The 24,859-nt window shown below is 40.9% G+C and overlaps 1 protein-coding gene across 2 annotated transcripts in view; it reads right to left on the bottom strand.

The window, feature by feature from the left end:
• Positions 1-9,484: 9,484 nt before the first annotated feature.
• LOC118397886 (anoctamin-1-like) overlaps positions 9,485-24,859 on the bottom strand; it is a 121,407-nt gene continuing 106,032 nt past the window's right edge. For both annotated transcript variants that reach the window (XM_052466320.1, XM_052466319.1), the window contains 5 exons: positions 17,860-18,012; positions 16,449-16,501; positions 13,980-14,155; positions 11,524-11,629; positions 9,485-11,079 (listed from right to left, as the gene is read on the bottom strand). In XM_052466320.1, the coding sequence (XP_052322280.1) occupies positions 10,828-11,079; positions 11,524-11,629; positions 13,980-14,155; positions 16,449-16,501; positions 17,860-18,012 (740 nt within the window). In that variant the 3' untranslated portion in view covers positions 9,485-10,827. The remainder of the gene's footprint in view (positions 11,080-11,523; positions 11,630-13,979; positions 14,156-16,448; positions 16,502-17,859; positions 18,013-24,859) is intronic.

Below are 24,859 nucleotides of genomic sequence, written 5' to 3'. Positions count from 1 at the left end.
TTGACACAATTGAACCAATGGAATAGTCCCAAATGTCCAATCTGGCTCCAGGAGAGGTTTAACCAAACACTCAAAAGTATTTGAAAGAATAGAAATACTACTTTTGAAATCATGTCTGAAATCCTGGGCAGCTGAGGCTGCAGCGCTACACTGGAGTCAGCCAGGGAGGAAGTGACCTCAGTGGGATACAGAGAGCCTCAGGGCGCTCCATGTCCACTCTGGCATTAGGACTGGTCGGTTGGCCAAGACGCTCTGGTCTGCCACCATTTTGTACAGGTCAGTGAACCAGGGGTGGCTGACGGTGGCTGACGGTGGCTGTGCTATGCTGCCATGGTGTACGTACTATGTGAGGAGAGGACAACGTAAATATATGCTGTGAGAAAAGTGACTCATCAATGCGTTAGTCACCATCCGTGTTCTCTGAACATGTGCCCAATGTGCCCAGATACTCTGTCTACTGTGCCTGTGTCAACACTTCTGTAAGTGTGTGTGTGTATAAGCAAATGTAGAGTGAATGAAGAGAAGTACGTTTTAGGTGATAGTACATAATGTCTCTCCCCCTGTACTAAGACCAGGTAATTACAGTATGTTCATATTTCAGTGGCATGTGCTTGTGTGCATTCATGCAAACAAATATTCAAGTATTTTTTTAAATGCCTTATGACCATGACATTTGTTAAAATATCTGCAGTTGATCAATATGATCTTTTACTTAATTTCTTGAATTTTTATCAAACCTAACATGTCCAGTTATTGAACTATTTGTTTTTGATTTTCAAATTTGCATGATTTTTTTCTCCTGGCTTAAAGCGCTTCGAGATGGTAATGAAGGATCTATTAAAGTTCAATAAGTTATTATTATTAATATGCAGATGGTTAGTCAGTGGGTACAATATGATGACCTATTAGTTAAGACCAGTAGCTAGGTTACCTTGGTGTGATGCGAGTCTGTAGGGTGAAAGCGTTTGAAAGCCCTAGCAGCGTTCATCATCAATCTACGGTGTTCATATTAGGACATCCTCAGTCTCAAAATCGTTTCTAAGTTTGTCCATATTAGGACAGTCTCAGTCTCAGAGCCTTGTCTACGGTGTCCATGTTAGGACAGTCTCAGAGCCTTGTCTACGGTGTCCATGTTAGGACAGTCTCAGAGCCTTGTCTACGGTGTCCATGTTAGGACAGTCTCAGAGCCTTGTCTACGGTGTCCATGTTAGGACAGTCTCAGAGCCTTGTCTACGGTGTCCATGTTAGGACAGCATCTGTGTCAGCAGGTTCTTCCCCTGCTGGTGTCTGTCCTTCTCTTCTCTTTATTTTATTTATTTAACCTTTATTTAACCTTTATTTAGTCAGTTATTAAAGTTCCAATGCAGCAGTTTTTATCTCAAAATCAAAAAAGTCCATTTGGTGTGCATTATTTCGTCAGTCACAGATTTGTATCAGCAACAAGTCCATTTGGTGGAAACTGTCACTATCGTCGTAAACTCGGACCAACGTGCAGCGTGAACTGGGTTCAACATATTTTATTTTAAGAGAACCGCACAACAAACAATAAAGATGAAACGAAACGTGCCGTTCTGGAGTGCTCACAGGCAACAACACAAAAACACGATCCCACAAAACACAGTGGGGAAATGTCTGCCTAAATATGATCCCCAATCAGAGACAACGATAAACAGCTGCCTCTGATCGGGAACCATACCAGGCCGACATAGAAATAAAACACCTAGATAGGACCACCTCCCTCTAGTCACACACCGACCTAACCAAAATAGAGAATAAAAAGGCTCTCTATGGTCAGGGCGTGACAGAAACACACCACTAGTGAGAAAGTTTGCACATTTTCTTTATTCAGATTATAGACAATTCACATAAAAATCTGTTGCGAATTAGATGGAAACCTAGCTACTGTGGTTGTTTTCATTTAAAATGGTAGAAATAAAAAATTAAATAAATAAAACATTGATTCTTAGCAAAAAGCAATTTCTCAAGCAAGAATTTTGCTAGTACTGTCTGTGGTCTGAGTGGGAAAGGGGAAACTAAAAACATGCTGTCATTGGCAGAGAGGTTTGTAAGTCTCTTATTGGTCTATTAACTAATTTACTGTCTGACGATGTCACCAGATACGCCAAAACTCCATCCCACCAAAACAGGCTGAAATTCCAGGCGCTTTTCAAACATCTCTTACACTAAAAGGACATTATCATAATTTTCACAATTTCACAGTATAATTCCAACCTTATAGTGTGGAAATATATATCAAACATAGGAAATCAAGATTTTGACTGCACTGGACCTTACAGTGATGTCATAGCAAAGTTCCCATTCTGATGCTGTTGACGCGCTCAGGAGGACCAGGCCTCCCATGTCAGCCTCAGCCTGGAAGTCCCAGGGAGATGTCAGGACCTGCCGCTGCTTTTCACCCCTCTCTGACGCAGCCCGTGTCTGGGAGAATCAGCCTCTCCCTCCTCCTGGTGCATATATTTATATATCTGACTCAATTTTTTGGTGGAAATACAGCCAATGCTAAGTTTTAGATATTGATATAGTGTACACAGTAAAGTAGGGCTATTCAGTTATGGTCCTGGAGGCCCACAACACTTTAATTTTCTATACTTGGTAGTTAATTGCACTCACCTAGTACCCCAGGTCAAAACCAGTCCCTGATAATAAATGAATAAAAGCAATAGCTGCAGCAGTATTCATGGTACTCACCCTGTTACATATTATATGCTTGCTTTCTGAAAATGTATGCCCCACGAGAATACGACCAAGGGACAGTCCGAAAACGCATTACAGACACTGCCATCCTTTTATTTCATTTTTTTTCCCATCCCAGACATGTTTCTATCAAAATCTTGATTGTTTTTTGCTAATTGTTTTGATTCTACAGAATTGGCTTTAGGTCAAACTGTTTTTCAAGGCAAACGGGTGACAACTTTTTGCCCTCAAAAAACAATCAATAGGTTTCCTGTAAAGATATATAGAACATTAGAATATTATCCTTACACAAAATTAGAAAATCTATGAAACTGATTTGAATAAGATCAATGAAACTGTTTTGACATGTGTCAGACTGCATAGCAAATCTTAGGTGCTCAGAACAAGAGTTTAGAAAAGCATGGAACGCCTGGAGCTGTTTTGCATTGTCCCTCCAGAAGAAAAAAAGTACAATTTCAAAATAGTAATGTTGGGCACAAAAACATTTTTGAGAGGATTGAGAATTGACTGTTGCTCCATGTAACCCACATACATATTAACATAGTTTGGAGCCATAGGATCCCATAGCAGTACCCTTCGTCAGAATAAAGATTTTTTTTAAACATTAAATAGTTATGTGTGAGTACTATTCCAGCCAATGCTATAATTTATGCACAGAAGAGTAGATCTTTGGATCATGTGGCAAAAGAAAAGTTCTTCAATACCGCCCTCATGTGGAATATTGGTGTCTTAGGACATCATGGACAGATGATACCAGTGCTTTGGGTAACGCATTGCACTCAATGGATTGAAAGCGATCATGCTATTCACATTGCTTACCATGGCACAGAGGAAATCTATGAATAACTCCTGAATGCAAAACTGGCCTGACCAGAACCTAAACTAACCCACTACCCCACATGCCTACTTACAACAATTGGTGGCAGTGGTGGGATATGAACGTAAGCCTCCAATAACTCCCAAGACACACAGGCCTACGGTTTCCCACACAGGACTCCAAGGTCTTCTCCAGTAAGTTGTCCTACTTAGGCAGGGCTTCTACATTGTCATACACAGGACTCCCTGATCACAGACAACTCCCTATATGCTGTCATACACAGGACTCCCTGATCACACAGATAACTCCCTATATGCTGTCATACACAGGACTCCCTGATCACACAGATAACTCCCTATATGCTGCCATACACAGGACTCCCTGATCAAACAGATAACTCCCTATATGCTGCCATACACAGGACTCCCTGATCAAACAGATAACTCCCTATATGCTGCCATACACAGGACTCCCTGATCACACAGAGAACTCCCTATATGCTGCCATACACAGGACTCCCTGATCACACAGATAACTCCCTATATGCTGCCATACACAGGACTCCCTGATCAAACAGATAACTCCCTATATGCTGCCATACACAGGACTCCCTGATCACACAGATAACTCCCTATATGCTGCCATACACAGGACTCCCTGATCACACAGAGAACTCCTTATATGCTGCCATACACAGGACTCCCTGATCACACAGATAACTCCCTATATGCTGCCATACACAGGACTCCCTGATCAAACAGATAACTCCCTATATGCTGCCATACACAGGACTCCCTGATCAAACAGATAACTCCCTATATGCTGCCATACACAGGACTCCCTGATCACACAGATAACTCCCTATATGCTGCCATACACAGGACTCCCTGATCACACAGATAACTCCCTATATGCTACCATACACAGGACTCCCTGATCACAAGATAACTCCCTATATGCTGCCATACACAGGACTCCCTGATCAAACAGATAACTCCCTATATGCTGCCATACACAGGACTCCCTGATCACAAGATAACTCCCCATATGCTGCCATACACAGGACTCCCTGATCACACAGATAACTCCCTATATGCTGCCATACACAGGACTCCCTGATCACACAGAGAACTCCCTATATGCTGCCAAACACAGGACTCCATGATCACACAGATAACTCCTTATATGCTGTCATACACAGGACTCCCTGATCACACAGAGAACTCCCTATATGCTGCCATACACAGGACTCCCTGATCACACAGATAACTCCCTATATGCTGCCATACACAGGACTCCCTGATCACACAGATAACTCCCTATATGCTGCCATACACAGGACTCCCTGATCACACAGATAACTCCCTATATGCTGCCATACACAGGACTCCCTGATCACACAGAGAACTCCCTATATGCTGCCATACACAGGACTCCCTGATCACACAGAGAACTCCCTATATGCTGCCATACACAGGACTCCCTGATCACACAGATAACTCCCTATATGCTGCCATACACAGGACTCCCTGATCACACAGATAACTCCCTATATGCTGCCATACACAGGACTCCCTGATCACACAGATAACTCCCTATATGCTGCCATACACAGGACTCCCTGATCACACAGAGAACTCCCTATATGCTGCCATACACAGGACTCCCTGATCACACAGAGAACTCCCTATATGCTGTCATACACAGGACTCCCTGCCTATGTGTTACACTCTATACTCCCTACATGCTACACACTATTCTCCCTTTGTGCTACACACTATTCTCCCTTTGTGCTACACTCTATACTCCCTACATGCTACACACTATTCTCCCTTTGTGCTACACACTATTCTCCCTTTGTGCTACACTCTATACTCCCTACATGCTACATACTATTCTCCCTTTGTGCTACACTCTATACTCCCTACGTGTTACTCTCTATACTCCCTACATGCTACACAGTATTCTCCTTTTGTGCTACACTATAATCCCTACGTGCTCAGTCAAAGGACTCCCTTTCTGAGGACTCCCTACTTGCACACACCGAGGGCTCGCTACCTACGTGCTCCGTCTCAGGACTCCCTACTTGCTTCTCAACAGGACACCACATGCTCATACAGGGCGATTCCTATGTTGTCTTCCTATGGGCTCTTTATCAGGACTCCCTCTGTGTCCTCAACGGAGCTGAGGCAGAGGCAAGGGGTGCGCCTCACTATGAGATGCAGATGACCACTCAGGAGGCCAGCAAAGAGCACTGGCTGGGGGATTCTCCCCACCATGGCAGCCTGTCACCCCTGATCTGAACAGGCCCCATCGGGTCTGTCATTACGGCCACGTCTTTCACCACTGGCCTATCTTTAGAAGGGCCGTCTAAGAAAGGGGGGCTCTAAGAAAGGGGGGCTCTAAGAAAGGGGGGCTCTAAGAAAAGGGGGCTCTAAGAAAGGGGGGCTCTAAGAAAGGGGGCTCTAAGAAAGGGGGGCTCTAAGAAAGGGGGGCTCTAAGAAAGGTGGGGGCTCTAAGAAAGGGGGGCTCTAAGAAAGGGGGGCTCTAAGAAAGGGGGGCTCTAAGAAAGGGGGCTCTAAGAAAGGGGGCTCTAAGAAAGGGGGGCACTAAGAAAGGGGGGCTCTAAGAAAGGGGGGCCTAAGAAAGCGGGAGGGGGGCTCTAAGAAAGTGGGGGGCTCTAAGAAAGTATTTGATTAGAAAATTATGTTTGCATGCCTCAGATTCCAACACATAGCCATATAGTTAAACAAAGATTAAATAAAAAAAATAAAAAAATAAAAAATACCCACTGGCACTGATGAAGAGATTACAGTACACCAATCACTGCTACCATCTAGTGGCTATAAAGAATAAAGAGATACATACAGGGTACAGTATTTGCATTGTGACTCTTCTTAATCCCCATGATGTGCATCAAAGTAGTGTGGAGGTATACGCCACATCACTGAATAAGGCTGATGGAACAGATGAGAATGTTTAGCTTAAAATGTTGATAAACTATTATTTATTCACATTTTAGGCGCAGCAGTGTGCACCTATGTGGGAATGTTCCAAAATGCAATTTAGAAAGAGGGGAGATCTAAAGGTGCAACAACTATCATGGGTTGCTAGCATGACTAGGATAATGCCTTTGGCTGCTAAACAATGAAATAACATTTACAGAAAACCAACATAACAGAACGCATATGAGGAAGTCTTTATACAATAAATGCCTCCATGTTTCTATGGTGGGAGTTTGGCTACAGGCTGCTTTGAAATAAGGTAATGCCTCACAATATGAAAGTAGTGTGGAGGTATACCCCACATCAATTAATTCCTGTGTAAGGAATTTTCAAATTTCAAATTAAGGAACAGGGAAAATATGGAGATGCTAATCAAACCAGGTCTCTCTTGAAAAATTGATTTTATCTCAATGAGAAAAACCTGTATAAATAAAGGTCAATGGAAAGGCTTTCCCAAAAACCTTCTCAATTTAATGTTAACTAGCTACAAAGTAGCCTGTGAATTTCTGACTCACTTTCTGACTCATTTATCTGTTTCAATAGTAGGCCTACTGGTAGCCTACTTGGACAGTACAGCTTGGGTTGGCCTGACTGTGAAGGACCAATAAGGGATTTATCATTTTAGGTCATTCAGAGTGTTTGTCATTGTTTCTCATAGAATTCTTCACACAGGGCGCCTTTCCTTTGGGAAATGGTTGTCAAAACTTCAGTATCCCCACTTTTCCAGACATCATTACACCACTACAAATACTTACCTGAGAACAGGTGAGACAGAAAGGCCACACTAACATACCACATGATGGTGGTATGTTAGCTTGAATATTTTGGAGCTAAAATAGTATAAATAACCACATTTCCATCCACAGTTTTCATGAGAGTAAAGTCATACCAAGACAGCTGTGATGGAAACAGGAAGTTTGAGCTACGATGTTATAAATGCAGACAGAACATTTTTTGTTCGACATGATGGGATCTTTTTGTGTCGCTAAAATTAATTATGCGAGAAATGGTGGTGGAAACGCCTTTCGGTGCAAATATTGATATAATAACCATCATATCGAAGAAAACTTGGAGTCATGCGATGACATGGTGTGTGGTCCTCCCACTATGACTTGAGAAACCATGCAGTTTATAATGCTACAGATTAAATTATTTATGATGAACTTCACAGACTGGTATTATTATTTGACCCTGTTGGTCATCTATGAACATTTGAACATCTTGGCCATGTTCTGTTATAATCTCCACCAGGCACAGCCAGAAGAGGACTGGCCACCCCTCATAGCCTAGTTCCTCTCTTGGTTTCTTCTTAGGTTCTGGCCTTTCTAGGGAGTTTTTCCTAGCCACCATGCTTCTACAGCAGCATTGTTTGCTGTTTGGGGTTTTAGGCTGGGTTTCTGTACAGCACTTTGAGATATCAGCTGATGTACGAAGGAATATATAAATACATTTGATTTGATTTTGGTGAAAGTACATGGGATGAGCTTAATACTCCTTTCCAATACATTTTGAGGGTCTTATTCTGGTGACATGATGATAGATGCTTGACTGCCGCGTTTAGCAATAATCTCATCATGTAGACTAACCAACCTGCAGAGCCTAACTGTACTGTATCTGTGAGCTGTTTGGCTACAGCGCACGTGTGAAGACCAGAGTAGGCACATTTGCTATGTAACGCAACAGTTTTCGTGACAAAACTATTGATAGAGTTGAAAATGCTATGGAAACACATTTATTCCAATGCGTAAGCGGAAAAAGTATATTTTGTGCGCAACAAGTCAGTTTGGTGGAAAGACCACTTGTGCGAAAATGCACTTATTTTCTTAATGCAGATTGTAGAATATTTGAATGAAAATCTGTTGCCGACTGTATTGAAACCTAGCTAGTGATTGAAAAAAATAATAATTCTGGGCGAGATCCAGAATTCCATGAGTTTGTTTTGCTTCAGTGAAAATGTGGTATTTTCCTCTCAAACTATATACACAGATCTATATAGACTAAATAAAAAAGATGAATGTGTTCACATTGTAAAAATAAAACCTTCAGGGTTCATTTTTTTTTTTAAATTTTAGGCACGATTTCCAGTAAAATTAGCTACTTTTGTCCCGTCGTAAAAAAAAATCATAAGTGTTATCAAGGAGAGGATGTTGGGTTGTCAAGCAGAGATGGAACATTTCCCTTTATTATCATGAAGTGCTTTGTCTGAGTTAGTTCCATCTCCTAAAGTTCAAAGCGTCTGTCCTGTCCTGGGTCAGGTCTGGCCTATATCATATAACACCGCTTCCAGATCACTGCAAGGTAAGGATAGGAAGGATAGGGAGTTATAGGAAGTTATATGACTTGGTAAACACTGTTATGGGTACAACGTTACTTTGAAATTCTATTGTAGCCCTTTCAATGTTGAATTCATGTTTCACATTAACATTTCATTGTACTAAACACTGAAGGTAAAACAATAATATCTGATTGTAAAAAAAAAAAAGTTACTGCAAAGGCCACAATCCTGTTACTGCAAAGGCCACAATCCTGTTACTGCAAAGGCCACAATCCTGTTACTGCAAAGGCCACAATCCTGTTACTGCAAAGGCCACAATCCTGTTACTGCAAAGGCCACAATCCTGTTACTGCAAAGGCCACAATCCTGTTACTGCAAAGGCCACAATCCTGTTACTGCAAAGGCTACAATCCTGTTACTGCAAAGGCTACAATCCTGTTACTGCAAAGGCCACAATCCTGTTACTGCAAAGGCCACAATCCTGTTACTGCAAAGGCCACAATCCTGTTACTGCAAAGGCCACAATCCTGTTACTGCAAAGGCCACAATCCTGTTACTGCAAAGGCCACAATCCTGTTACTGCAAAGGCCACAATCCTGTTACTGCAAAGGCCACAATCCTGTTACTGCAAAGGCCACAATCTTCCTTCCCGAAGAAAACAGTCACGCAATACCCACAGCAACATATATTTATTGTTTTACATTCAATTTAATGCGTTATTTATTCAACGTCACATCAAAAAAGAATAGGCAGATCTCCTAAACATTTACAACATAGTCGGTATCAATACAGTAAAATATGCTGCTATGAAATGATGTTGACTTTTGTATGAAGACATTAGTTTGACATATAAAAGGATCAAAGTGTCCTTGTCGTCTGAAGAACGGCAAGTAAAGAACGAGAAATATTATATTTCTTAGTATTTCCAGTAGACAGAAGTAAGTGTAAACAATATACAGTTTTAAGTACAGTTTTAAAGTTCCAAAAAGAATATCCTGCCTGGCTTTGAAGCAGAAAAGAAGTCATAGAGGATCAGTCTGTATTATGGCAGGGATAGACTGGCCTGAACGGTGCATTTTATAACAGGGGATATTTGTAACACTGCTGAGTTTATTATGTTCTGAAGTAAAGTCATTCAACCTATTTTACTATGTTTAGAAGTATCTGTTAAACAGTGCCTTTTGACACTTATGCTATAATACAGTCCATGTAATAACTGCTTTAACTCTATGGTAGCATGGGAGCCCACAAACAGCCCTCAACTGTGAGCTTGTTAACTAATAATGAGCTTGGTTGCTAATACCATTTGAGATCTTTGTATCAAAGACATAAAAAACATGTCACCCATTTAAGAATAAGATTATATTATTTGCTCTACACACATACATTTCATAATATCCAATTACTTTTTAAATGTTTAATCGATGAAAATATAATCAATAAAATATGTAAATAAAAAATATTAATTTTGAGAACAAAGCATGAATAAAACATGTAGCGTATTCCGAGAGTGATTGTTTGCACCATGAACATGGTTGAGTCATAACAGTAAAGTATAACGTATCATCTACATCCTTTTAAAAAGAGGCAAACATAGAAATACCTTGTATGCCAGACATACAGCACTGTAAAGCATGTTACAAAATACATTTTCTTGACAGCATTATGCAAAGGAAAAAAAATAAAAATATATTTTTTTCTCTCATTGAACATGGTCCGCTATAATTTGCACTACTGTAAGTCGCTTTGGATAAAAGCATTAGCTAAATGGCGTATTTGTGACATCTAAGCCCATGACCCCACTAGTTGGCAGTTAGCTAGTTAGCTAGTTATTCACTGAGAGGTTTGACAGATAGGCATTGAGAACTGGAACAGTTTCTGTTTCTCCTCATTGGGTCTCAACAACATCTTGTAGGGAGCACCTCTCCCTTTCTATGGAATGTCTGGACAAGGAAAAGGATACAGACAGTAGTAACCCTTTGCCTGGCTAGCTAGGCTACACCTTACAGTAGCTGCTAGAAGTTGTTGGCGTGTGTGTGACTGTGTGTGTGTGGGATGGAGCGTGAGCGGGCTATAGGGGCATGGTTGTTGCGCTTCTCCTTGCCACCACAAGGTATCATGCTGTCTATGAACTGAATCTTGCCCTGTTCCTCCTTCATGAACAGCTCCACCATCAGGATCTTCTCCTTGTGGATCTGAAGGCTGATGTCTTTAGGGATGTCTGGGATCAGCCAGTCCACGATGTCACTCATCAGCATCACCACATTCTACGGGGAAGGGAGAAACAGGCACGCACACAGCAGGAATCAGACACACGCTCAGACACACGCACACACACACACACACACACACACACACACACACACACACACACACACACACACACACACACACACACACACACACACACACACACACACACACACACACACACACACACACACACACACACACAGGGAAGTGAGCGACAGCATGGTGAACAAGCAGGAAACAGTAAACATACAGTATCTCGGAGAGCCAAACGAGTGTGTCTCAGAATATTGCAAATTAGCTGAAGTCTGGCATGACAGATGAACTGTACAATAGAACTGCAGCTGTTTGCTTATGTTTAACCCTTTTCATTCCCGGAGGAACATAGGCCCATAATAAACATCCCTAATCTTTTTCGGCATATGCAGTCTTTTAAACTATAAAGGGACTCCTCGTCTCACCTGGAAGACGATGACGAAGGCCAGTCTGGCAGCCAGGACCGCCCAGAACTCTTTAGAGATGACGTAGGGTGTGTTGGACCATGGGGGCTCCCTGTAGTCTTTATACCTGGAGTCAAGAGTCATCTGATTACAGTGACTAAACCAGAAAACATTACAACAGATAGCAAAATATTTACTGTAAAGGTACAGTAAATAAACACCACAGTAACAAATATTTCTTGGCTGTAGTATGGCTGTAATATTTATCGGCTGTAGTATGGCTGTAATATTTATCGTCTGTAGTATGGCTGTAATATTTCTTGGCTGTAGTATGGCTGTAATATTTATCGGCTGTAGTATGGCTGTAATATTTATTGGCTGTAATATGGCTGTAATATTTATTGGCTGTAGTATGGCTGTAATATTTATTGGCTGTAATATGGCTGTAATATTTATTGGCTGTAGTATGGCTGTAATATTTCTTGGCTGTAGTATGGCTGTAATATTTATTGGCTGTAGTATGGCTGTAATATTTATTGGCTGTAGTATGGCTGTAATATTTATCGGCTGTAGTATGGCTGTAATATTTATTGGCTGTAGTATGGCTGTAATATTTATTGGCTGTAGTATGGCTGTAATATTTATCGGCTGTAGTATGGCTGTAACATTTATTGGCTGTAGTATGGCTGTAATATTTATTGGTTGTAGTATGGCTGTAATATTTCTTGGCTGTAATATTTATTGGCTGTAGTATGGCTGTAATATTTATTGGCTGTAGTATGGCTGTAATATTTATTGGCTGTAGTATGGCTGTAATATTTATTGGCTGTAGTATGGCTGTAATATTTATTGGCTGTAGTATGGCTGTAATATTTATTGGCTGTAGTATGGCTGTAATATTTATTGGCTGTAGTATGGCTGTAATATTTATTGGCTGTAGTATGGCTGTAATATTTATTGGCTGTAGTATGGCTGTAATATTTATTGGCTGTAGTATGGCTGTAATATTTATTGGCTGTAGTATGGCTGTAATATTTATTGGCTGTAGTATGTATATTTATTGGCTGTAGTATGGCTGTAATATTTATTGGCTGTAGTATGGCTGTATATTTATTGGCTGTAGTATGGCTGTAATATTTATTGGCTGTAGTATGGCTGTAATATTTATTGGCTGTATGGCTGTAATATTTATTGGCTGTAGTATGGCTGTAATATTTATTGGCTGTATATGGCTGTAATATTTATTGGCTGTAATATTTTATTGGCTGTAGTATGGCTGTAATATTTATTGGCTGTAGTATGGCTGTAATATTTATTGGCTGTAGTAATATTTATTGGCTGTAGTATGGCTGTAATATTTATTGGCTGTAGTATGGCTGTAATATTTATTGGCTGTAGTATGGCTGTAATATTTATTGGCTGTAGTATGGCTGTAATATTTATTGGCTGTAGTATGGCTGTAATATTTATTGGTTGTAGTATGGCTGTAATGTAGTATGGCTGTAATATTTATTGGCTGTAGTATGGCTGTAATATTTATTGGCTGTAGTATGGCTGTAATATTTATTGGCTGTAGTATGGCTGTAATATTTATTGGCTGTAGTATGGCTGTAATATTTATCGGCTGTAGTATGGCTGTAATATTTATTGGCTGTAGTATGGCTGTAATATTTATTGGCACTGTAATATTTATGATAATATTTATTGGTTGTAGTATGGCTGTTTTTATTGGTATGTAACTGTAATATTTATTGGCTGTAGTATGGCTGTAATATTTATTGGCTGTAGTATGGCTGTAATATTTATTGGCTGTAGTATGGCTGTAATATTTATTGGCTGTAGTATGGCTGTAATATTTATTGGCTGTAGTATGGCTGTAATATTTATTGGCTGTAGTATGGCAATAATATTTATTGGCTGTAGTATGGCTGTAATATTTATTGGTTGTAGTATGGCTGTAATATTTATTGGCTGTAGTATGGCTGTAATATTTATTGGTTGTACATGACACTGTAATATTTATTGGCTGTAGTATGGCTGTAATATTTATTGGCTGTAGTATGGCTGTAATATTTATTGGCTGTAGTATGGCTGTAATATTTATTGCACATGATACACACACAACACAACACACACACACACACACACAACACACACACACACACACACACACACACACACACACACACACACACACACACACACACACACACACACACACACACACACACACACACACACACACACATAGCCGTGTTATATTGACGATATACCACTAACCTTATTGCTATCATAAACTGGTTATCAACGTAACTATAGCATTACAAATAAATGTTTTGTCATACCCGTGGTATACAGTCTGATATACAAGAGCTGTCAACCAATCAGCATTCTGGGCTTGACCCACCCAGTTTATAACAATCAATGAAACACGTATCACATAAAAACTTTTCAGTCAGTGTTGTGTGTAAACTCACCTACACATCTCCACCTGATGCTGTGGGTCCATAGGTTCTTTACCGTCCTGAAAGTTGCTCACATTGAAGTAGGACAGGGTGTGGTTGACGAAGCCGTGCATGGAGCCGTCTGGGCTGTACATGTACTGGTAGACCAGCCTCGGGATGAAGTCTGACGTGAAGGAGATCACAAATGCCTGGAGAGAGACAGACAGTGATCAATGACAAAGCACCTGAAGACACGTGTTTACACCTGGCATTAACAGACAGGGATTGGATCATCTTGTTCGGTGAACGAAAGTCACATGGTAATACCAGGTGGAAACCCGCCCTAATGATATATACTTTAGGTTGAATATAATGGTCAACTTCAACAAAAGGAGCGCTGTCTTTAATGTACTGCATACCCTCTACAGTGGCTTGCGAAAGTATTCACCCCCCTTGGAATTTTTCCTATTTTGTTGCCTTACAACATGGAATTAAAATGGATTTTGGGGGGGAGGTTGTATAATTTGATTAACACAACATGCCTACCACTTTGAAGATGGAAAATATTTTTCATTGTGAAAGAAACAAGAAATAACACAAACAAAAACACAAAACAATTCACCCCCCCCTCAAATTCAATACTTTGTAGAGCCACCATTTGCAGCAATTACAGCTGCAAGTCTTGTGGGATATGTCTTTATAAGCTTGGCACATCTAGCCACTGGGATTTTTGCCCATTCTTCAAGGCAAAACTGCTCCAGCTACTTCAAGTTGGATGGGTTCCGCTGGTGTACAGCAATATTTAAGTCATACCACAGATTCTCAATTGGATTGATGCATGATGCTGCCACCACCATGCTTCACTGTGGGGATGGTGTTATCGGGGTGATGTGAGGTGTTGGGTTTGCGCCAGACATAGCATTTTCCTTGATAGCCAAAAAGTTCAATTTTAGTCTCATCTGACCAGAGTACCGTGCTCCACATGTTTGAGAAGTCTCCCACATGCCTTTTGGTGAACAATGGCTTTTTTCTGGCCACACTTCTGTAAAGCCCAGCTCTGTGGAGTGTACGGCTTAAAGTGGTCCTATGGACGGATACTTAAATCTCCGCTGTGGAGCTTTGCAGCTCCTTCAGGGTTATCTTTGGTCTCTTTGTTGCCTCTCTGATTAATGCCCTCCTTGCCTGGTCCGTGAGTTTCGGCAGGTTTGTTGTGGAGCCATATTCTTTCCATTTTTTATAATGGTTTTAATGGTGCTCCATGGGATGTTCAAAGTTTCGGATATTTTTTTATAACCAAACCCTGATCTGTACTTCTCCACAACTGTCCCTGACCTGTTTGGAGAGGTTCTTGGTCTTCATGGTGCTGCTTGCTTGGTGGTACCCATTGCTTAGTGGTGTTGCAGACTCTGGGGCCTTTCAGAACAGGTGTATATATACTGGGATCATGTGACAGATCATGTGACACTTAGATTGCACACAGGTGGACTTTATTTAACTAATTATGTAAGTGGTTGCACCAAATCTTATTTAGTGGCTTCATAGCAAAGGGGGTGTATACATATCCACCAATTTGGACTATTTTGTGTATGTCCAGTACATGAAATCCAAATAAAAATCAATTTAAATTACAGGTTGTAATGCAAAAATAATAGGAAAAACTCCAAAGGGGATGAATACTTTTGCAAGGCACTGTACATCGGCAGCTATCTGTCAGTCAGCATATATGACTGTCAATGTAAATGTTAGCCCTAACTCTAACCCGAGAAGCTGGCCACTTGAACTTAAGGATAGGAATGATGATGGTGTCTAAGAATCGTTGACAGACATGTTCTCCACTCCATGTGAGATTTCCTTCTGTGTTCAGAGATTTGCCAGCACATAAACATAGAAGGTATTAAAGGCATTAAAGTTAAGGAACATTGACATCCTGTTCCATCGGTAACACTCTGAATAAGTGGAGGATGGAGGTGAGGAATTCCCTCCCTTCCATTTTGATCGAAAGCCTCCATTGTCATAAATAACCCAGATCTGGATCTCACTTCAACATCACCGTGACGATGGTGAACCCTTTGGAAGTGAAGTGAGAGTCTGCAGGATTTATGACCACGTTAACTCTCCTTCTGACCAAGTATGGTATTTTCTGCATCAAGGGTCAGTAGTTTTAGAGGTGAAACCATGTAAAAGCCTAATTATGAGGTTTTACAAGCAACTCCCCAAGAGTGTTGACATATATTCACAGTAAAGGACTGGCTCTTAAATGTGGACCAGGCTTAGCTTCAATGAAAAACCGTTCTAGTTTTAAGTGCAGACTTGTTATCGTTGAGGGGGTTGAGGAATGAATAAGATGGATAAAATAAAATAAACTTCTGCAGAACATTTCAATGACTCCCCTATCTAAATCAAAACAGTATATGTTAAAGTGCGAGAATTGTGGGGGGGGGGGTTTCATCATTTGGTCAACTTCCACCATTATATTTTGCTGGGATGACCGGAATGACTTACATTTATGATGACGGCCACTTTAGCCACAGCTCGGAGAAGGTTGTACCATATTCCTAGAATCAGAGAAGAAAGAAAAACATGAGAGTCAGAACTCTTGATGGTCTATGTTATTACAATCTTATATTTTAATTATTTAACCTGCATTTAACTAGGCAAGTCAGTTAAGAACAAATTCTTATTTAAAATGACGGCCTACATGGCCGGTTGTGATACAGCCTGGATTCAAACCAGGGTGTCTGTGGTGATGCCTCTAGCATTGAGATGCAGTGCCTTAGACCGCTGTGCCACTTGGAGCCTTATAACAAATCCATAGATTACTTAGAGCAGCAAATCACATACTGTAGTGAACCCCCCTTTTGTTCCCTTCCTCGACAGTCATTGTCTTGGGATTAATGCCTCTACAATACTGTTGTGGGATGGTATGAGTTTTATGCCTGGATCTATGTCAATCTGACATTTAGTTAAGAAAACAAAAGTGCTAAATAGTACAAAAACACAAGCATAACAATTCCCATAATACATCAGAAGGACAAATTCCCCCCTCTAATTACGTTTGTATGTATAAAGAATAGAAACTACTAGATCACATTTGCATTCCTACGTTTTTACCTGACCACATGAGTTCATTTTCATTGAACCTGTATATACACTGAGTGTACAACATTTAGAACACCTGCTCTTTCCATGACATAGACTGACCAGGTGAATCCAGGTGAAAGCTATGATTCTTTATTGATGTCACTTGTTAAATCCACTTGAATCATTATAGACGAAAGGTTTGAGACAGGTGAAAGAAGGATTTTTAAGCCTTGAGTCAATTGAGACATGGATGTGTGCCATTCAGAGAATGAATGGGTAAAATAAAATATTGAAGTGCCTTTGAACGGGTTAAAGTATGGTAGTAGATGCCAGGCGTTTGTGTCAAGAACTGCAAAACTGCTGGGTTTTTCACACTCTACAGTTTCCTGTGTGTATCACATTCAGCCAATTTGACACAACTGTTGGAGGCAGTGGAGGCAACAAGGGCCAGCATCCCTGTGGAACACTTTCGATACCTTGTAGAGTCCATCCTCCAATGAATTGAAGCTGTTCTGAGGGAAAGGGGGGGGGGGGGTACAACTCAATATTAGGAAGGAAGATGTTCCTAATGTTTGGCATACTCAGTGTATACATACAGGTTCATCTTGATGAGATAAAATATCTTCAGCAAAAATGACTTCCTGGTCATCTAGTCACACGGTCAGGAAGAACTCAGAAATAAATAATGTTTTTTTCTCTCTGTAAATCACTTGTATTGGACTGAATTCAATATTAGGTTTATTATTGTGAAAGGAATAAATCAAAGTCTAATTAAAAAATATAACCTGTGTGCTTAAAGAGTGAACAGTCAGAGGCTGAACTTTGAACCCACCAATGTCTTTTGCCCTTGCAGCGACCGGCCTCCTGAGCTCGGCCACAAACTTCTTGGCATCCAGGCGTATCTCGATGATGTTGTTAAGGAGGGCGAAAAGTGGGGCCAGCGGGAACGATGCCACGAACAGGGTCACAAACCCAAACTGGATTACTGCAAGGACACAGAGATAGAGAGACATCCATCAGCTCTACATCATCGCACGGTATACACGTAGGGTATACAGTATGTCTTTCAGCCTGATCGGTCTATTCACCAGGGCCTGCTGTATTCACAAAGAGCCTATCATAGTAGGAGTACTGATATAGGATCAATTTAGCCTTTTAGATCATAATGAACACGATTAAATGGACAGGTGCAACCTGATCCTAGATCAGCACTCCTATTCTAAGATGCTTTATTAATGCAGGCCCTGATCACTTGACAAGACCTAACAAATCAATCAGGAGAGATGATCTGAACCTCCCATCACATACTATAAGCTCTAAAACATGCCAATGTGCTCATCACATTTAGGATAACAAGAAACCATTGAATGACCCATGTAAATGTATATTTTTTAAAAATATATATATGTATACACTGTATATATATACACATATACACTACAGGTCAAAAGTTTTAGAACACATACTCATTCAAGGGTTTTCTTTATTTTACTATTTTCTACATTGTAGAATAATAGTGAAGACATCAAAACCATGAAATAACACATATGGAATCATATAGTAACCAAAAAAGTGTTTAACAAATCAAAATATATTTATTATTTGAGATTCTTCAAATAGACACCCTTTGCCTTGATGACAGCTTTGCACACTCTTGGTATTCTCTCAACTGCCTTCACCTGGAATGCTTTTCCAACAGTCTTGAAGGAGTTCCCACAGAATGCTGAGCACTTGTTGGCTGCTTTTCCTTCACTCTGCGGTCCGACTAATCCCAAACAATCTCAATTTGGTTGAGGTTGGGTGATTGTGGAGGCCAGGTCATCTGATGCAGTACTCCATCACTCTCCTTCCTGATCAGATAGGCCTTATACAGCCTGGAGGTGTGTTGGGTCATTGTCCAACCCCAGTACTCTCTAATGTCACTCCCTCCCCACAACCCCAGTACTCTCTAATGTCACTCCCTCCCCACAACCCCAGTACTCTCTAATGTCACTCCCTCCCCACAACCCCAGTATTCTCTAATGTCACTCCCTCCCCACAACCCCAGTACTCTCTAATGTCACTCCCTCCCCACAACCCCAGTACTCTCTAATGTCACTCCCTCCCCACAACCCCAGCATTCTCTAATGTCACTCCTCACCACAACCCCAGTATTCTCTAATGTCACTCCCTCCCCACAACCCCAGTATTCTCTAATGTCACTCCCTCCCCACAACCCCAGTATTCTCTAATGTCACTCCCTCCCCACAACCCCAGTACTCTCTAATGTCACTCCCTCCCCACAACCCCAGTATTCTCTAATGTCACTCCCTCCCCACAACCCCAGTATTCTCTAATGTCACTCCCTCCCCACAACCCCAGTATTCTCTAATGTCACTCCCTCCCCACAACCCCAGTACTCTCTAATGTCACTCCCTCCCCACAACCCCAGTACTCTCTAATGTCACTCCCTCCCCACAACCCCAGTACTCTAATGTCACTCCCTCCCCACAACCCCAGTATTCTCTAATGTCACTCCCTCCCCACAACCCCAGTACTCTCTAATGTCACTCCCTCCCCACAACCCCAGTACTCTCTAATGTCACTCCCTCCCCACAACCCCAGTATTCTCTAATGTCACTCCCTCCCCACAACCCCAGTACTCTCTAATGTCACTCCCTCCCCACAACCCCAGTATTCTCTAATGTCACTCCCTCCCCACAACCCCAGTATTCTCTAATGTCACTCCCTCCCCACAACCCCAGTATTCTCTAATGTCACTCCCTCCCCACAACCCCAGTATTCTCTAATGTCACTCCCTCCCCACAACCCCAGTACTCTCTAATGTCACTCCCTCCCCACAACCCCAGTATTCTCTAATGTCACTCCCTCCCCACAACCCCAGTACTCTCTAATGTCACTCCCTCCCCACAACCCCAGTACTCTCTAATGTCACTCCCTCCCCACAACCCCAGTACTCTCTAATGTCACTCCCTCCCCACAACCCCAGTATTCTCTAATGTCACTCCCTCCCCACAACCCCAGTATTCTCTAATGTCACTCCCTCCCCACAACCCCAGTACTCTCTAATGTCACTCCCTCCCCACAACCCCAGTATTCTCTAATGTCATTCCCTCCTCACAACTCCAGTACTCTCTAATGTCACTCCCTCCCTCCTCCCCTATAGTACCCTTACTACTCTTTGATCTACACAACCCAGCTACAGTAGGGGACTCTGACTTAAGTTTTCCATTCCAACATGCTGGGTCTTTTGCTAATTGTAGTATTTTCACGGTTTCTTGTGAACTCTCTCTCTCTCTCTATTTGTCTCTTTCTGTATCTCTCTTTCTCTCACTCTCTCTCTACACACACAAACACATCCACGCACCCCCACAGACACACAGACACACACACACATTGCTCAGTTGTGTTCGAGAAGCAGGTGCTCTTCAAGAGCCCCTCGAGTGGAAATCCAACACCACTACAAGGTGCAGGATTCTGTGAGAAATGTACAACTGCTATAATAAATATGTGGAGCTTGGCTGTGACTGGTGAAGGTTTGAACACATAGTCCGTTGGGAACATAAGAACATTTCCTTAATGATGTCATAATATCCATGACACCATAATGCGGTAGGGTGAAATTAGCCTACAGTATCTTCGCGATGCCATGAACATTTAAGTTAAGCCTAAAACTCTCTGTGTCCTGAGAATAGGCCTACTTACCAGGCATGAACTGAGAGACACTGCCTCTTGACAAAGTGAAGTAAGTTAAAAGCCCTGTGACTGGACTCTTCAGTTGTTTAAGACTTTCTCAAGAGTACAAAGTTCAGACAGAGAACAAACAATGTCTTCCTTTAGAGCTGTCTTAACAGCCATCTTACACTGCAAATATATTCTAACCTAAGTACTAATAGTGTATAAGTCGCCTGATGCTCTTTTCACTTGAGAGTTGAGGTATATGCCTGCCAATTCCAGCTCCAGAGATAGGTGGATGTTGGGCGAGAGAGAGAGAGAGAGAGAGAGAGAGAGAGAGAGAGAGAGAGAGAGAGAGAGAGAGAGAGAGAGAGAGAGAAAGAAAGAAGAAGAAGAAGAAGAAGAAGAAGAAGAAGAAGAAGAAGAAGAAGAAGAAGAAGAAGGCAGGAAAGGGGAGATGTGGGCCATGGACCTAACAGCAAGTCAAAGTAAATAGAGCCTGATGGAGAATCTGGCAGAGGTGTGTGCCAACAGGAAGATCTGCTGAGTAAAAACACTGCTGTCTGTAATGAAGAAGGCCCAGGGTGTAGGTTTGGTATGGAGGAAGGAAGTCATTCATTCAATTAGCTACATCCCCTTCTCATTGTGCTTGGCTTAGGGTACATTTCTCAAGTAAAAAAGAGGAATGGGTTCCCGGAATAATTCCAAAATGATTTCTGGCCAATTCCTACACAGGGAGGAAGCACACTGCGTGGACAAATCATTAGGAACACCTGCTCTTTCCATGACATAGACTGACCAGGTGAATCCAGGTGAAAGCTATGATCCCTTGTTGATGTCACTTGTTAAACTAACTTCAATCAGTGTAGACGAACGGGAGAAGACAGGTTAATTAAATAATTATTTTTGAACCTTGAGACAAGGTGAATGGCATTTGTGCCATTCAGAGGGTGAATGGTCAAGACAAAAGAGTACCTTCAAAGTACCTTTGAATAGGGTATGGTAGTAGGTGCCAGGAGCACCAGTGTGAGTGTGTCAAGAACTTTAACGCTGCTGGGTTTTTCACGCTCAACAGTTTCCTGTGTGTATAAAGATTGGGTGTCCTTTGGGTGGTGGACCAGCCAACTTGACACAACTGTAGGAAGCATTGGAAGCAACATGGGCCAGCATCTCTGTGGAAAGCAACACCTTGTAGAGTCCATGCCCTGATGAATTGAGGCTGTTCTGAATGCAAAAGGGGATGCAACTCAATATCAGGATATTAATATTAATGTTTTGTACACTCAGTGTGTTTCATTTGATATGGTTCTGCTTTACATTTTGTTTCCCTCCATAAAAAGTATGTGCTGAGCACATGAATCACATGAAGCCAGCCAGAAGTTTTACCCTTCAACAGCATGAAACTGTCCAAGACCGAAATGGCAGTAAGCTACATTCTACTCAATCAATGTTGCTTCACAATAGTAATAAACCCAACTAAATTATCTTCGTCTAAAAACTGGAGTTCTTACCCCGCAAAAAAAGAAATTCTCCCCCATACAGCCTTTGAAACAGTATTCAATACCCTGTTAAATATTTCAGGAATCATTAATATCTTCTACTAGGTCATCAAAAGACATGGGTTCTAATTAGCTAGCCGAGGAAAATGGCCTTCGGCTCGCACACATCCATTAATGACTTCTACCTCTGACATTTGCTAAAGCCAGCCACCTGAGATTTCATCAAGATTAAAGTCAATACTAAATAAAAATCCATCTCTATCTAATCCTTCAATCTATCTAATCACACCTGTAGGGTTCAAGCTGGAGCCAGCTGGAGAGACAGTCTAAAAAGCTTTTCCTGTTTGACTCAATTGATTGATTCTAGTTACTCAACTAACATGAAAGCCTATCAGAATTCTCTCACGACAGAGGTTCACTTCAGTAAGATCACGTGATTTTACGTGGTAATGTAAGGTAATGTGATAAGATGAAATTACACAAAACTACATTTGAGTGTGAAAACATGATCTTATGTTAAATAAATGTGACAACATGGGGATGCAACATGTCATACATGTGCTTCCTTGTTCCCTGCACTTAGATTAAAGTTTCATGTTGAATTGTATCACGTACTAGAAAATATCACTGTGATGCTTTGAGATATTATATAACCATAAAGGTGGAAACATGTAAAGCTGGTTCACCACTGTTGTGATACCATGTAACTACACATGACAACATCTGAGTTTTTCCACATGTGAAAAGGCAATTCCACATGTGAGAGTTAGGTTTGCACATATGGAAAGGAAAATAAAATGTTCACATGTGAAACTACAAATTCCACATGTGAATCTGAAATTCACATGTGTGGTGAGAACATGTTATTCTCCTCGCATGTGAAAAGGTGGTGTTAATTTACATGTGAACTCTATAGTGAATACATATGAACATACTGTGTTGTTTCATATGTGAACAACTGACATCACTTGTCTATTTTGTTTTGTGGAAATTTCAGCTCAACATTTGAAAACGATTATTTCTCATGTGAAAATGCGATTTCATGTGAAAATGTGGTTTTCAAATGTGAAACTGCAAATTTCACATGTTTTTTTGAATGGTATGGGGGTTTTATGGTAAGTGATATGCTGTTCAGATAAAACAGTGTAAAAATCTTTCATCAATGACAATATCACTTAGTACTGACTTTTCAATGTGACCCCACCTAGGATTTGAACTCACAACCTCTGGATTTGGGGTATGCTGAAGTTTCTGCTGCGCCACAAACTCTGATGAATTCTCGTAAGTCCCCTACAAATTGATTTACAATACATCTCTGCACTTAGCAAAAGAGTGTCATCTGCACTGCTATTTTAATCTGACAATTCTCTCATAATTGAATTAAATGTACTTATTTCTGCAATTTTAGGGTTTTCTGTATATTTGACGAATGTTGGTGGGACATATCATGTCCTGAATCACGATGATAAATGTAATAGATTTTTTGAGTGTATTATACAAATCTAAGATATACTTTGAAGTCCTAAGTGTAGGAATACAGGTGAAATCAGTCATTGACACAGCCATGGTGACGCAGCAGGAAGATTGGAATGCAGTGAACCAAGAGGTTGTACATGTGCAATTGTGATCATGTGGTTCTTTCGTAAGGGTTACGTCTAAAGATTGAACTTTTCCATAACAACATGTACAAGACTGTTTGTTTTGTTCATGACAGCATCTCATTGGTTCTCTGGACAACAGAAATAAACTCTGAGTTTATTCAGTGGGGACCATAGTCCTTATTGATTCCACAACTTCTGCTTTGCCACTTTCTGTTGACAAAGTCTGTGTGTAAGGTAGTGTGCAAGAGGCAAGGCTTGACACAAACTTGTTTAGCCACTGGGACAGATTTTGTACTTGTCCGAAAGCTCAAGTCACAAAAAAAAGAAGTGATTTAACACTATGGGCCAAAAAGGTGAAATAGCTGTAAATTGTATGATGCTAGAAAACACTAAATTCAAGTAATTATTATCATTATTAGGCCTGTTACTACAGAGAATCCGTCAAAAAATATACTCTACTCTCTGCCTATTTGTTTCTTTGCATATTCAAGCCTTTCTCAAAATACAACACTGCCTCTTGAAGGCAGATGGTTAGCCACTATTCATAGACTTTAAAATATAGAAATGTAGAAATGTTACAATTACAACCAAATACGTTTTGTCTTAATAAAATCATGTATTTTTCAATGAATCAGGGCTAAAGTAGGCTACTTCAAAGCAAAAGGTAACTAACTAAGACATGTCTATAACCTTGTAATGTATTCAGGTTTCAGGGGAGATCTATTGACAGCATGGGAGATATTTCTCAATTAGGCTATTATAAGAATATATTTCAGACTGACACGACCAATGTTGAATGGAGGGGAATCCCAGCTTTCCAACAGTGTCAGATTTACTTTACACTGGAGTACGCTTTAGATTATTAATAACGCACCCATTCATCAACTTTACACTGGAGTACGCTTTAGTTCATTAATAACGCACCCATTCATCAACTTTACACTGGAGTACGCTTTAGTTTATTATTATTCATAACTTTACACTGGAGTAATAACACCCATTCATCAACTTTACACTGGAGTAATAAATAACGCACCCATTCATCAACTTTACACTG

This window comes from Oncorhynchus keta, chromosome 17 (assembly GCF_023373465.1).
Source record: "Oncorhynchus keta strain PuntledgeMale-10-30-2019 chromosome 17, Oket_V2, whole genome shotgun sequence".
Lineage (NCBI taxonomy): Eukaryota > Metazoa > Chordata > Actinopteri > Salmoniformes > Salmonidae > Oncorhynchus > Oncorhynchus keta.
The sequence above is the reverse complement of the archived record's forward strand: the minus strand, read 5'-3'. Positions and strand labels throughout refer to the sequence as shown.